General features: G+C 47.8%; 1 protein-coding gene across 2 annotated transcripts in view; it reads right to left on the reverse strand.

The window, feature by feature from the left end:
- The window catches only part of DCX (doublecortin), a gene marked incomplete at its 3' end in the record, with an annotated part of 70,412 nt that extends 62,753 nt beyond the window's left edge, over nucleotides 1-7,659 (reverse strand). The window contains exon 1 of one of the 2 annotated variants that reach the window (XM_084293919.1): nucleotides 7,281-7,659. In XM_084293919.1, coding sequence (XP_084150045.1) covers nucleotides 7,281-7,644 — 364 coding nt within the window. In that variant the 5' untranslated portion in view covers nucleotides 7,645-7,659. The remainder of the gene's footprint in view (nucleotides 1-7,280) is intronic. The other variant, XM_084293920.1, reaches the window with a different exon arrangement.
- Nucleotides 7,660-15,541: the final 7,882 nt, after the last annotated feature.

The following is a 15,541-nucleotide window of genomic DNA, read 5'->3' on the forward strand; positions in this document are numbered from 1 at the left end:
CAGGGAAGAGGCATTTCCTTCTTCCCCTGACCTACAGATGTAACCTGAAGTGTTAATTTCATTTAAAGATAACAATTTATGTCTTTCCAAATCCAGTTTATGGCTCTCAAATAATAACCACATAACTGAAGTTCCTCAGTAAGACATATCTCTTTTACCAATTGCCAGCCTGGAACATTTGCTATTTTACTTCCTACAGCTGAGCTTCACACAAATTTTACCAGAAGGTAGTAGCAGGACCAAGAAAAATGGTCTGAAGTCACAAGAACTTTCCAGCTTTGAACACGTGTTGTGCCCAGAGGATCTCTAAGGAGAGAAATCTCATGGAGGATATTTCGATCAGAGAGGAGCGTTTTCTTTGCTACATCCATCTGTACTAAGCCTATGGTGAGAACTGAAGGTGTACAGCTCCATCAGAAATGTACCTGATCAGCACAGCATGGCTGTAGAAGTGCACAGCGTAACAAAGAAGGGGAAGAAGCAGATATGAGATCCACACAAGAGCAAAAGAAACGGCTCCAAGAAGTACATTGCTCGCCAGCCCTGAATATAAAAATCTGTGCACAAATATTTTCAGGAGCACGTCGTTAGACAGCAAGCAGCTGTGTGCACGTGCAGAAGCACAGCCAGAAGCCCTGAGGAGGTATGATGAACGGCCATGTCACTGCTTCCAACAGAGCCCTGAGCAGCAGCCCCAAAGAGAGCCTTGCACGAGAGCTAGGAGGCTTCGGTAAAAGCTAGGAGCATCCCTGACAACACCCAAACTGCTGCTGGTGGTGACTGCAGGCATGACACCAGTGGTGAGAAGGACAGCAGCTTTCTCGTGCAGTGCTGGGTCAGTGCAAGATGCCCTTTCTGCATCGCGAAGCCAAAGCCCTGCAGGACAACGTGTACTTGGCATCACGGCAGCGTGCTCCGGAGGTGTCACTGTTTGTGTCGTGCCACCAAAGCAGCCAAGGCATTTATTTGTGCCTTCTGTCCTGCCCTAAGCAATAGAGGGACTGCAAGCGGAGCTTTGCCCTTAGGTCATCAGCGCATTTGCCATTTGAAGCCATGGCTCGTATCACACAACTGTTCTGGCTCCAAGTGCGTTACCCGGCACTGTGCTGCCAATTTGATAGAAGCACAAGGCGATTATTCAGCTCCTACAGAAGGGATGATCTCAGCAAAGATAAGGTTTGCCTTAGAGAAGGTTTCTTAGCGAGACTCTAAGCTCAAGATGAGTGCTAAGCCTTCAACCCTCTTACAGCAGCTCTTTTTGACAATACTAAATACGACAGGCTGCGCTTTCAAAAAAGTTATCCTCTCTCAGCATGCACCAGCAAGTTTTGCATGCACCAGCAAGTTTTCAAGTGTAATGAACTACGTGCAGTACTGGAGAAAAAATGGAAAAGCTGGACTGAGGCCATTTTGAAAGTGTTACTGCTAACAGGTATTCCAAAAACTGTCTCTGTAGGCCGCAGTCAATTATTCTGGTCGTTAGCTCGACTGTCTCAAAGTTGAGGCTTTGCTACTGTGCCCAGCTTTCGTGTTTCGTGGGATTTACCATTACTCCAGTAGGAATTTAATGGACTGCATGCCTTGCAGAGTTCACTATATATTGTGTTGAAGCAGGCCTTTAAAATCAAATGCATGAACTTCTTGCTACTTTATGCATTACAAATGATCTTCCTCTGCTTCAAGACCTACTCCACCATAGCAAAATGAACCGTGGAAGAGCTTCCTTCCCCCCTGGCTGTTCCATGGGGAGCTTTCCCATGAGAGAAGCTCCTCTTGTTCTCTTGAAAAAAAATAGAAATAAAGAAATGTGTGATTACCAAATTGCCGTCACAGCCATGTGATGCCCATAAAGAATTTGTCGTGCCAGATTACCTGCAGGGACCATACCAGTTCTGGCGTGGTGGCCAGGATGAGCAAGGAAATAGAACCACAAGAAGGTGTTTTGTTATATGGGATGTAATTAGCCAAGCTCTTAGGAAAACAGCCATAGAAAACAATCCCACAAGTTACCAAGGCTTCAATATTGGATTACACGAGCTTCAGCTTTCCACGCAAACTGCAGCACACACACATTGGGTGGGGACTTCATCATGCTTCCTACAAACCCCGCACTCCCAGCGCACACCAGGCACTGTACAGCTCCAGGGTGGAGCCTCTCCTGTGATTACTTTAAACACTCCTGGAGAAGATTTTGGAAAAGACTCCCCAGGGCACGACAGGATACAAAAGCTTGGAAACACTTCCTGGAATATCTCACACAACCCAAGAACGTTTGCAATTAAACCCTACCGAGCAAAACAAAAAATCCATTCAGCTTTTTGTAACGTTTAAACTGAGGCAAAAACTCATTTCAGACTAGAGCAGCCCAGCACAGGACAAGGGCATGAATCCACTCTATGGGCACTCCAACCACAACGCAAGGGGGGCTCTGCCCTGCCTAATGGCCTGGGCACACCAGGAGCTCAGACGGGAAAATTTCTACAGCTTCAACTGCTCGCTGTCTCTCAAGTATTAATTTTCATCTACAGTCTGCATTTTTGCCTTTACTCACCATGCCTACATGATATTTGGATTCAGTAAATGCGTACTTCACACTTATTTCTGACCCTGCTCACATGCAGCAAAGGACCTTTTCTTCACATGAAATCACTCTCTGGAAATAGGTCCAAAGTCCACTTTTAATAGAATATCTGAACCATGCAAGTACCTCCAGACCTCTCACCAGACCCTGAAAGACTCAGGAAACAAATGAAAGCACTTGAACAAGAAAGCTCAGAGCTCTGACTTCCATCTTACAGAACTGGGACAAACAAGTCAGGCTGCCCTTCTGCATCTCAGTTCCTCAGCAGTGACAACAACTTCTTCCACCTTGACATGTTCAGACTGTAACTTCCCTGGGCTGGAAGCTCTCTTTGTACACATTTGTATGGTGCCTTGCACAGTAGGCTGCCCGGTTTGGTCAGTGCCTCTAAGCAGCGACAAAGATCTAACCTGGGCACGGTGGGGAATCCAGCTTCTGGGGGAAGCATCAGTTCCTCGCTTCACTGACGTATCACGGCCTCCACCAGGGGTGAAGTTAACTCAGGGCTGTGCTGCCTTCAACAGCAAAGTGTCTGCCCTGGGCTTGGGCTTTGTCTCGAGTCACAGCTCACTGTCCTTTGCGTTATGTCAAGAAAAAGCTAGTGGGGCCACATGAGAAAGCAGCAGAATTATGGAGTGGGCTAAAAATAATCTTTCATCCCACAGAGAGCTCATCTGTGGGACAACAGAGACAAGAAGTTGTAACCCGAGTTCGGAACACATGGCCAAGCATGGAGTTTCTGAAGACATCTTGCTGCTGAAGTCAGTGTGTAGCATCTGCTTCCACCTTTACCCAGCCCTCCTTTCAAAGAAAAAGAGCAGCTGGAGCTGAGGCAGGGAGGATTTGCCATCTCATTGCAATGGGTCTATAAGCACGTGGGTGCTCAAAATGAACCAAGGAACAAGTCACCCTGTCGAAGGCACGAGGATTTTCGTAGAAACTTGAGTGACAATGTAAGCTGCCCTAATATCAATGTGAACAAGGCTGGAAAAGGTGGCTGCTTTCCTTTTTAGCATCTTTCCTATCCAAGTTCTCACAGCGCCAGGTGCAGAATTAACTGTTACAACGGTGGCTCAGCAGTAATCTATAAAGGCAACTTCATGTTTTTCCTAAAGCCTCTATCACTAGAACCCCTTATAATATGAAGTTCACCTGGTGCTCTTTTCCAAGATTCACTCATTGACCAGAACGACCATGCTAGACAGCAGCACTTGGGCCCAGCACTCACTCCTGACTTAGCAAAGAGAGCATGCAAGGAGAGGGTGCTGTCAGCAACTGACCGACAAGTCAGGATCAGCTGTAAGAGGGAAGTAAGAGGATGCTGTATTGCATTAAAGCAACATGTAGATTAAGGAGGAATGCAGTCCTGGAAAATGGCAGCACGTACTTGGGCACTATTTACAGATACGTTAAAACCGATGATCAAAACTGGGGGGTCAAGATTAAGGTAATGACTGCAGTGATGGGGGGCTGCCATTATAAGTGAAAGGGAGAGAAAAAACAATGGTGGATTTTGAGAGAAGGTCACTGCGAGACATGGACATAGACAACTCTGGCACAGGAGGCAGCATGGAACAAGCAGCAGTGACAGGTGAGAGCTCAGCAGGCAGCAGAAAGCACTCCGTAGTTCGCAGAGTCCTGGTGGGCCTCCAAAATGAGAAAGGCTTTAGGGGTCAGTACTGGAAAGGAGCAGGAGGCACATCCCAACTGATGGGCAGGAGAGATGTGATCAGAAGAACAGAAGAGACTTCACTCGTTCCATTTTGGACGGATTAGGAAGTAAAACGTTTATCCAGAACTTCAGGAGAAAGGCCCCTAAGGCCAGGTGAGGAAAGCCTACAAAGTCTGGCTCTGGAGACCAGAAGGGTTACTTCCAAGGACCATTTAATTAGCAGCACACCGAGTGTTTTCACTCACCTGAAATAGATGCTGCCTCAAGGTTACTGACACTATGCAACATCACCCCTCTGCCCTACAGAAAGAAGTGCACTCAGGCTACACCAAACAAACATTTTTAATCATGCTGAAGTAATCAAGTAGGAAGTGTGATGTGAAAGAATATCGGTCATTTACCAGCGAGTGCAGATCAAACGGAGATTAACCCCTCTTTCATGACTTTTTTCCTAGGTTCTACTTGTTCATAGGAAATTACAAGAGTAGTCACATTACAACAACTTAAACTGCTTTAGATGCTCTCAGTCCCCAACCAGAAAGCTAATTTATCTGGGAAACGTACTGTTAGTACCCACCCTGTGCTTGCATGCCACAGTGTAAATGCTCTGAAGTTCTGTTCCCATGTGCACCTAGCACGCAGCTATGTGAACACCCAAGCTAACAGCATCGCTCACCACAAGGCTGGCTGCAACCACAGTATTAATAACCAAAAGCAACATCTCTTCAAGATTGCTTTTCTACAATAGACGCGTGGGGCATTCCAGCAGGACGGGAATGTTATCATTAAACAGTCAGTAACAGCATACAGGTCTGCCGTTGCATTTTGAGACACTGGATCCTTTTGTTTTCATGCTGCTCATTGCATTTTCCTTGCTGATGCTCTGCTGGGGATACCGCAACACAATCCCATCCTGGTTGCAGTGACACGTCTTCAGTGCTGCTTCCAGCTACTGTTTTGGCAGAACAAAGCCAGAACCCAGATGTCAGCACATCCTGCCTGTACCCCAACCAGGAAATTTATTTATTTATTTATTTATTTATTTATTTATTTATTTATTTATTTCAGGAATTAAGTACTTATCTGCAGAAAGAAAAAAAGTGAAAACCAGGCATAATAATGAAAGGCCCGTTAACTTCTGACAAAAAGTAGGAAGAGTGTAAGAGAACTGCATTTTCCCCTATAGAGTTACTCCTGAAGACATACACAAAAGCTAGGACAAGCAGGACTGAGAGCTGTCGTTAGAGAAAGGCTGTAGCCATATTACAGAGAGCACAGAAACAAAGAGCAGAATCTCTAGAATTAAGGGAGGCCACTCCTCCGTTTGACAGCTGTATGGTAACTCAGCTGAGAATAACTCCACTAGGACTGCGTCATCTCTCTGAAAGGCACCAACTTGTTCCCAGTAAAAATCTTCTATGCAGACCGGTATCACTCCATGGTGTGCTTTTCCCCACCAAGTATCTTGGGGAAACGAGTATCCCACTTGCAGATAGAGACAGCTAGGGAAAGAGGCTCAAGTCAAGGTCGCACAATGACTCGCTGTGAGGCTGCCCCTGCAGCTCGGTGGCTCACACAGGCTCACAGCCATTGTCTTACTGACAGCAAAAGCCCTGTGCTTTTTCTGAGGTAGCCGAATCAGCCGGTGATCTGCTTGGGAGGAAACAGAACAGGGAAAGGCACCTCTTGTCTTGCAACAGGGTACATCCAGACAAAGGATGGAGTATTTGAACCGTTCCAGGCAGAGAAAAGCAGTCGCTGTGGGTGTCCTCCATGCACCCCGCTCAGGCTGTGCTGCTGGCAGGGCACAGCCACGCAGCAATTTCATCCTGGGCATCCTCCTGGCAGCACCCACCCGCTGCAGAGGGAGCTCCCCACACACGGGCACAGCTGGCACTGAGCTCCGTGGGAGCAAACCCATCCCAGACAGGATGGATTTTTGGCTCATCCTTCATCCCACAGCCTAAGCGATGCCCAGAGGAACAGGCAACACTGCCAGCCCCTCTAGAAGCAGGGAACGCGCAAACCTGCCCCGAGCATCCCCCGCACGCTCACACCTTCCACCTTTAGATGCCTTTCCACACTTCCCCACAAACCTACCACAGCAGCCCACCTCACAGCAGCCCCTGCAGGAGCACTCCCCAGATCCCCCCGCCTACACCCCCCACCCAACCTCCCCCCGTGCACAGCCCCACGCAGGAGCCCCCGGCTCTCTCCCCTTCACACACCGCCACTGCGGCGCACCCCGAGCATGACCCCCCCCAAGGAATCCCAGCGCCTCCTCTGCAGTTAACCATCCTTGCACATTCTTCCACACAAATCTATAAATCCCCAAATTTTGCCGAGTGCCACCCCCTAAAATCCCCTCTCCGTGCGCGCGCTTTGTTCATTAACCCCAACGCACTGCGCGAGCACCCGACACACCCCTCCACGCTCCCAAATGCGGCGTGAACCGCTCGCACACCCCTTCCACACCCCCACCACGGGCACCCTGCAGGAACCCCACCACTCGACTCCACTCCCAACACCCCTGCACAGCCCAGCCCACGTCCGTCCCCCCCCCACCTTGTGCACAAACCACCCGCTGCACCCCTCGACTGCATAAATCCCTGCCACCCCCATCACACACACTGCAGGAGCCCACCCAGCGTTACACACACGCTGCGTGACACCCCCAGCACCTCCCCTTTCTCCATTCACACCTACCCACCCCAGTGGGACCCCCCCCCCGGCAGCCTGGACAGACACAGGGACACCCTCAGACAGCCCCCTGAGCACTGGATACCGCCACGTCTCGCCAAGAGGCAGACACACCCCTCCAGCTCCACATCTGCACCAGAGCCAGCGTGCCGGGTGCTCCCCGGGGGCTGCCACCTCTCCAGGGGTAAAAGGAGCTTGGGCAGGTCCAGCCCAGAGGGGCAGAAGCATCCCCGAGCCCCTGGGAAACGTGACCTTCGCAGCAGACCGAGTGGTGCAGCCCCCTCCTCACCCCGCCTCCTCACTGCACCAGGCGGCGATGCTAATTACCTTCCTCCAGCTCATCCATGCTCCCGATCTTCCGCGCCCCGTCGATGGTGTAAATGTAGCGGACTCCCTGGGGCAGGTTGATGTTGTCGGACAGGGAGCGGGTCAGGTCAGCCAGGAGAGCATCAAAACTTCGGAAGCGGTCGGAGGACACGGCGTATACAATCCCCTTGAAGTAGCGGTCCCCGTTGCGATAGAAACGCACCTTCTTGGCTTTCTTCTCGTTGCTCAGCGCCTGTAAGGTCCTGGTTCTGTAGAAGCTACAGTGAGCGCTGTGAGTGGGGCTGGGCAACCCGTTCATCCGTGAGCCTCGCATGTTTCTGGACGCCTTGTCTCTTTCGTCAAAGTGTCCAAAATCAAGTTCCATAGTTTGGTGAACCCTAAAGATCTGAGGCTGAGCGGGAAGATGGGGAGAGAAGGAGTGTGAAGGGAACAGGTTAGAGCCAAGCAGAGCCACGAGCCAGAGAAAAACAACACTAATGCAAGCGCTGTGCCTGGAGCAGGACAGATGTATTTGGGAAGCGTCCCCTCCCCTGACCCAGATTTGTATCGATTCTGGGGGCTGAGGGTAGGAGTGGTCCTCGCCTTTTGAAAGGGATCCAACTACTGGGGGCAGGGAACACATTTCCAGAGAGCAGTCTGCTCCTGCACCTGGGAGTTTTCAAAGTGCAGTAAAAGGGGACTCGGGGCCAAAAGGGACACATGACAGTTGCAGCTTGGCCCCAAAAAACTCATCCAAACACCAGTTGGCAATGAATTAAACCTCTGAGCCCTGTGAGGTTTCCTTTGGCAACAGAAAACAAGGAGATCCCAGTGAGTCAGCCCTTCAATCTGTCGAATCACGGAAGGAACCAGAGCATCTGAATATTTAACATTAGAATAAACTGGCATTTATGAAAGAATGGTCACAGGGGAATAAGCAGTTTCTTTGTGACAGCCTGTTCAATAAGGGTTAGCAATGAGATCCAGCCCACCCTTCCCCCTATCCGCAGCCCCCTCCTAGCCCATCAATCAATTCCCAGGACCAGCCTACATCTCTAAGAAGAAATGACTGGAAAGAAAAAAAATCTGTCATTGAAACGAGGCTTCTATGAACCCTTTTCAGCAGCCTGAGCCGCTTCTGAATTGCATTTCTGCTCCTGTTTAATGAGGAGGAGAAAATAAAGGGGCTATTTCCAACCCCCTTCCAGCCGTAAGTGATTTAATTGCTGGAAGTGCCCCTGCCCAAGGGACACGCCGCCCCTGCCAGCTCACCTTTCATTGTTCTGAGCGCAGGGGGCTCCTAGCGCAGGGGAAGAGCAGAGAAAAGCGGGGACTTGAGCTGACAGCCACTAATCAGGAATTTCCGCATAGCCCTTAGTTTATGCCCAAGAACAACCTTCCTCCCGCACCAAACCCCAGCACAAAAGGAGGAGGAATCCCCCAGCCCTGCAACAGAAAGATTTCCACTCCCTCGGCGCAGCCAGGAACATGCAACTCATGTATGTCGCTTGCATGTTAACACGGGGCAGAAATTGCATTCACAGCCCGCACTCGGCAGCCAGGTATAAATGTAGGAAAAGCTGTTGCTATCTCTTCCCCGCCCCTCACATTTGCCAGAACTGAGCTGCTTGCCTGCATTTTACAATGTCACCGTGACCTGTACGTAAAAAATCATTGTCCCCAGCCCGCGGTAAAGCAGATGACAATGCAGGCAATCCATGCAAAAACCCCAAATTTGGAACGTTTTCCCCACGATGCTAGCTGGGGGAGATTCAGGCTTGTGTCATGTGCTGAACAATGAAACATCCAAGCAACTTTGGGAATGAATCAGAGGATGCAAGGGTTTTGTTTTAAAAATGCTCTGCAGATGCTGCAAGATACTAAGAGAAAGATTCCTCCTTCCATCTGACATCTGTTACTTTTCGGCATGCAAGTCACTCGAAAGAGCTCTACTCACCGGTTTTCAGCGCACAGGGTGGAGATGCTGAGAGAAAGAAAACCAGGCTCACTCTGCCTTTGTTGTCTGAGCTCCAAGCAAGAAATTCCTGCCAGGGTGGATGAGACGCCTCCTAGGTCCTAGTGCCTTGTTCGATCCCTTCATGCTAACTTTGCCTCGGTGGGTTTTACTCTCTCATCATTCAGCTGCTTGTGGTCTTCTCTGTATCTGAGGGGGAAAAACAAAAACGGGTGTGTTCTTTCCAGCTCTGGATATGTTAATAGCCAGGTAAACAAAGAGTTTAAGGGGGCAAATTTGGAGCTTGTGTTCTGAAGGGAAATAAATTCTTAGCTCCAGCTTCACCAAGAAAGCATCTGGCCCCACTGAAAAAAGAGCTTAATTAGACTGATGCACCAATTTTATAGGATTACCAGTACAGGGAGGTCATGGCTACAAGCCTACGATGCGTTACAATGCTGGCACAGGACTCCAGTGTGTTAGGAAAGCAACTAAGAAAACAGTTGACCAGTGGCACTGGGCCCAGTCTTGCTGCTGTATGGGTTTTACACAGCTTTCATGGTTTACACTGGCAAGGAGGAAGGGACAATTCACTTGGTGGTTCTGCATGCAGTGGCCCTGAATAATTTTTCTCCGTTAACATTGGACATAAGCCAAAGCCAGAGCTCTGAATTCATTCAAGTACCCACGGGGTTGGGGATGGAGTCAATCACCACAAGCTTAACCCAACGGATTCAACCTGGCTCAAATCCCAAGCGAAGAGAAGTTTGGATTCCACTGCAGAAGGATTCAGCTGTCGCAAAATCGCAAGAGGCTCCTTCCCTGAGACAGCAAAATCTTTCACCTGCTTTCTGGACAAAGATTTCCATTCTGCCAGGGGAAGAGCAACACTGCGAGCCCCACTCCTGACCCTGTTGGTGCCGGTCCCCTCTTTATGTTAGAAAAGAATAAGCCTTGGAAATGGGAGGGTCTACCCATCTGTAGAAGGAAATCTTTCCTAACAATGCTGTGTCTGTTTTGAGTGAAAACATCAGATTTTGTCATTCTGGCGCATTGCTCATTTATACAGAAAAATTTAGTATTTATTCCAGCTTTGTCTGCCCTGTATATGACAGTCCAGGAATGCTGACAAATCCACTAAAAACTCCTCTTTGTTTCCCCAGCAACTTTCACACATGACATTTGTAAAGTTTCCTTACTCCCTGAAACCATCCCTTTATTCATATAAGGTTCCCTGCACCCTCTGCAAAAGCTGTCAGCTGCTGCCCTTTGTGCTTGGTGGGATCACTAACGAGGAAGCCACAGATCTGCTCTCCTTCCTCAGCAATTCGCACTTGAGGGGACCACAGGAGAGAGCAGGACCTGTGCTTCCCAGGGCACGTCAGTAGGTCTCTACATGCAGATGCAAGAGTTCAAGGATTCTCCTTCCCATTCCCAAATTAGAAAATATCTGGACATGCATCACCATGTGCTTAATCTGTCCAGGATTATCAATTCTTCCCTATAGTACTGTTGTAACCATATATGTATTCATATTTTTTAAATGCAAAGGTACAAATTATTATGCATGTGCTGAGTGCAGTAAGAGCAAGAACGGAGAAAAACAAACTTAGTCTTCAGTGGTGCACATAACTTTGACACAGAGGAGGCAAACTTTGGGATCAGGATGAGGCATCTGGATACTAGTCAGAGGCAACGTGGCAGGATGACAAAAATTCATGAAGTCAGTGGAATTGTACAACTTTTCTCCCAAGTTTGACTTGTTTGGGGCATGCCAAGGACAGCACGTGGTCTCAAACAGCACTAACAGGTGGCTTTTGACTTCTTTCCACATCTGAGCCCATGCCCACTGGTAAGAAGATGAAGTGTGTGTATATGGACATGCTTGCTTAGGACACTGCCAGAAGCTTCGTGGAGCGTGGGCACTTGTGTTTAAAAGCATTCAGATTTAAGCAGAACTACTCCGGCAAGAAACCTGGCATTTGCTCCTGGGCTACACAACATGGTGTAGAAATAACCCTTTCTTGGTGAGTATAAGGGCCTACTCTGACTGGTTTTATTGGTCAGGCAGATGAGATTCTTCAGAGACCCCCAAGGAGTTAATGCTGGTCAAAACTTCAGAAAAGAGTATCCTCTGAGACACTAATCTGAACCATATTAGGCAGCATGAGATACTGAGAATTGGAAAGTATCTTCCCATCAATAACTTCATCTAGATAAAAGGAAAAGATAAATTTAGCTTTTCGGATTAAAATATCTGCTTTAAATCAGGTGAATCATCTTTCCTCCAGGAAGCTAACATTTAAACTTCTGCCTGTATAACTAAATCTGGAAGAAGACATGTTTGTTGACATTGCCGGGCAACTGCGGTACTTTGGAGAGGAGCAGACTGCAGGTAAAAGGGATTTTGTGACTATTTCTCTGCTAACTTCTCTACATATAAGCAGAAAATCCAGTTGCTATCATCACAAGTCAGTCTTAAGTGCTTTCTGTGTCAACACCACCCCCCTGTTGCACAGCACGTTTCACCCATCAGGACGTAAGTTTGGGTGATAAGCAGCTGAAGTCTGGCTGCACCACAGATGAGAATTCTGGAAAAAATTAAATCAAACAATCATTGCTTTTGAAGGAAGTCTTGGGTCATCGTACTCCAGTCAGTCTATTTAGATGCACATGTTTAATTACTTTTCTTATTTTAACCTCTGTGTCTTTGGACTGCTTTCAAAATGTCGTCCTTGATCACTCCTTTCAAAGCCTTGTTTGATGAGATCTTATATGCCAGAGCCCCCTGAAATCACACGTGACCATTTCAGGGCTCTGCTAAATGTCTCAGAGCAGTCAAAGAGTAAGGCCTGTAAGGTCAGTGGCTCACTCTCGACCCTATAGAGCAACAGGCTTTAAGCCTGAATTTTCAGAGGAGCTGACAGTTCGTTGAGGAGCTATCCTGTACTAACCTATAGAGTTAAGTCCCTCCTACATGATACTGTGAGCTAATAAGCAAGGGGGACTTGGCAGACTTTCACCACATAACATTTGTTTCCTTTGGAGATTTATTTTTACAGGGACCACACACATCTGAAAGTCTTTTAAATACCAATGCTAGTGAGCCAAAGTCAGCTTGCTGCTGGGGAGAGAAGGGTGGAGGAATACCTCCGCAGCATGGCTTCACCACTCCGAGCCTTGTAACCTCTGCAGAGGCGGTTCAGACTCAAGTCACAGATGGCCTGAACCTTTAAAAATCCCAGGGAGCAGCAGGGACAAAGCTTTCTGCCTGGGGAAGGAGGCGAGGGTGCGAGCTGAAGCTTCCAACTGTTTGGCTGAGCTCTACGGCCACCTCCAGCAGCCTGACCGTGTGGAGCTCCTCACCTGCACCTCCCAGCACCAGCGCCCCTCGGATGGGACTTGTCACTGCTCCGGAGCCAGCCTCCAGATCCCACCAGCTGTGCTGAGTTTCCATGCTGCAGCCCTGTACCCTTGGCAAACCCCCCTCAACTTCAGCAGATTACTTTGGCTTCAGATAAAGTTCTGCTGAAATTTGGGAGAAACGGGCCATGCATACGCTGTGGGATCAACAGGAAGCATGCTGCAAGGGAAAAGGCCATTCCCTGGGCTAATAAACCCTTCGTAAGGATCTGGAAACAATGCAGCTCATAATGAGTAATTCAATGACTCACTGAAGACATTCCCTACACATCCAGATATGAAAAAGCACTAAAACACACGACCGTCATCCAAAGAAAACCTTTTGCACTGGGTCTCATCTGGCTCATCCCCTCCCTATTACAAGCAAACCACCTAAATCAATGTTTTTTTTCTGCAGCAGAAAACAAATTTCCTGATAGCAGAAAATGCAACACATTACACACAACACCCCGTGTTATCCCACACAAATCTTGCCAGATCCAGGGGGTTCCACAATCCAAGTGTTGGTGGCAGTGCAGTGGCACTGGTTTTCCTTAACAGCAATTTGCAAAGCTTGCAGAAAGCCATGGAAACATCTGCCACGTGCATGGCCTCTACCCTGGGGGACATGCAGAGCCTCCCAGAGGTTGACAGTACGTTTTTGCTGACCAAGCTAAGTATGATATACGGCTTGCAAGTTCTAGCTAAGGTCAAGACAAATGGAACCACAAGAAATCCAGATGTCTCCTTTCACAGAGGTTGTCCACGGGCTGCATCATAACAGGAGACTCATGACCAAGACTAGAAGTTTCTTGATAATTGACCTACAAGACTAAAATTTTAAACAGATGAAAAATGCCTTCTGTGGCCTCAATAGACATGAGGAACTTTTGAACTCCTGGATGATATGAGAGGATATTCAGCACGGCACAGGACAGAGACTATAAGTAATAAGAGGGCAAATTACACCAACCTGGAGTTCTCAGCCTCTGAGGCTCATTTTGAACTTTGGAGTTGCAAGAAAATCGTGATCATCCTGTATGATTGGCAGACTTTACAAAGTTTACAAGAGGAGTAGGAAGGCAAGCTCAATGCTCTTGGTTTTGAATCACAACTCATCCTAGTGTGTGAAGAAGTCCCCATCCTATACAGATCCTCCTTTTCCACAGTCCTAAGCATTTCTCATGTCCATGTACCCCAACACATTGCCCGTAAGTACTCTCAGTTGATGCCCACACTGTCTTCGGAGCACACAGCCCTTCCTAGTAGAGGGCTCACCTTCAGCCCATGTTTGTGCCAACACACCCGACCTCCAGCAGCAGCACATGGGAGACAAACTCCCAGGGAAGGTAAAAGGCTCTGAGGAAACCTGTCTGCTGGCAGATGAGCAATCAGTATTTAGAGTGCGGATTCTGGCTGAGCTCAGCTGCTGTGCAGAGGTGCTGAGCTGTCAGCTACATAGTAGAAATAATTGTCATTCAGCTTGCTCACCTCCACCAGTGTAACAGCTGAGATAGAGGCAGCTCAAAGGTTTTTACACTCTCCAAGAATGAAGAGAGCAGAGTGGGAAAGTGCTTTTGTGCTGGTGTCTTATTGCTTCCAGGGGATGGTTCCAACCTGTTTTATCCTAAAAAAAATCACAGAGAACAGTAGCAAATGCTATTTTTATGGCTGCATATACAGCTTAGCTATTTTGCTATTGTTCTTCAGGCACACATTTATCTAAGAAACTGATAATCATTACTTTGATTCTACACTGAAATTTAAAGATAGATACAGAAATGAACAAATGTATTTTAATCTGAGATGTTATCTGCTCAAAACCCCATACAAATTAGAATACACAAGCACAAAAAGATTGTTGTTAAAATACCAATGAGCACGTTCTTGTTTGCATAGATGTAGTCCCTCACTCTAGGAGGACACAGACTCATTACAGTCAGCCAGAATGAAAAAAATACACTATAGTTGAAAAAATACACTGTAGCTGACATCTTCAGTCACCTTTCTCCAACAACCAGATCCAACTCTGCAGACACCATGCTAAACTGAACCAGATCTCCTAAATTACTACAAGGCTTTGGAAAGCTGGGCATTGCATGCAGGAGCCAGCAGCTCCCTGTCTGTTTGTGGTACAAGGCATCCTTGAGTACTCTAAGCACATGAAGGAAGCAGGTTTCAGAAAAATGTGATAGGCAAAGTCCTGCCTCTAGCAGCTATCCAGTGATTTTAGATATCTCCTGAGAACCGACTAAGAGCTACACGTAGGTTTTATCTCTGAAACAAGGGTTAAGGTACGGAAACACTTTAAGACACTGCCTTCCAAATAGCTGCACTTAAAAGCATTGAAACTCTGATCTGAACTTCAGCAGCTCATCTGCTCCCTGCATGCATGCCTGAGTTGTGCTGACAAGTGAGAGATGGCGTCAGGCAGAAGTTCTCCTGAAGCTGACACCAGAAACTCCACTGTTGATTCTGCTGGCATTTCATCTTCAGATTACACATGTTCTGTTCATTATGAACTCCCCCCCCCAATTTAAGATAAAGCTATTACATGCCACTGGCCCAAATCTCTAGGTTGTGGGCCACTTCTTGCAGACATAACCCTGACAGCCGGTCATTAAAGTAGGGCTTGCCTTACTTTCAAGCCCTATACAAACCCACTCACCTCTGGGCTGGTCACACTGGAGAAAATTTCTTATTCTCTACTTTACGTACTTCCCACATTCCACTTTGGGATAGCCATTTTAGGCCTCCTTCCTTGCTTCTTCCATACAGGTGTGAAAGAGGAACCTTGCGAGAGGTCTCCTTTTACCATGGGCAGTGTTAATCACAACAGAGATTACCCACATCACACACATCACTCTCACAGTGCCAGTAGCACCAGTGCACTTTGGCTCCCCGGGAGGTTGTGCGCCACAGATGA

This window comes from Netta rufina (assembly GCF_964035555.1).
Source record: "Netta rufina genome assembly, chromosome: 12".
NCBI classification, from domain to species: Eukaryota; Metazoa; Chordata; class Aves; order Anseriformes; family Anatidae; genus Netta; species Netta rufina.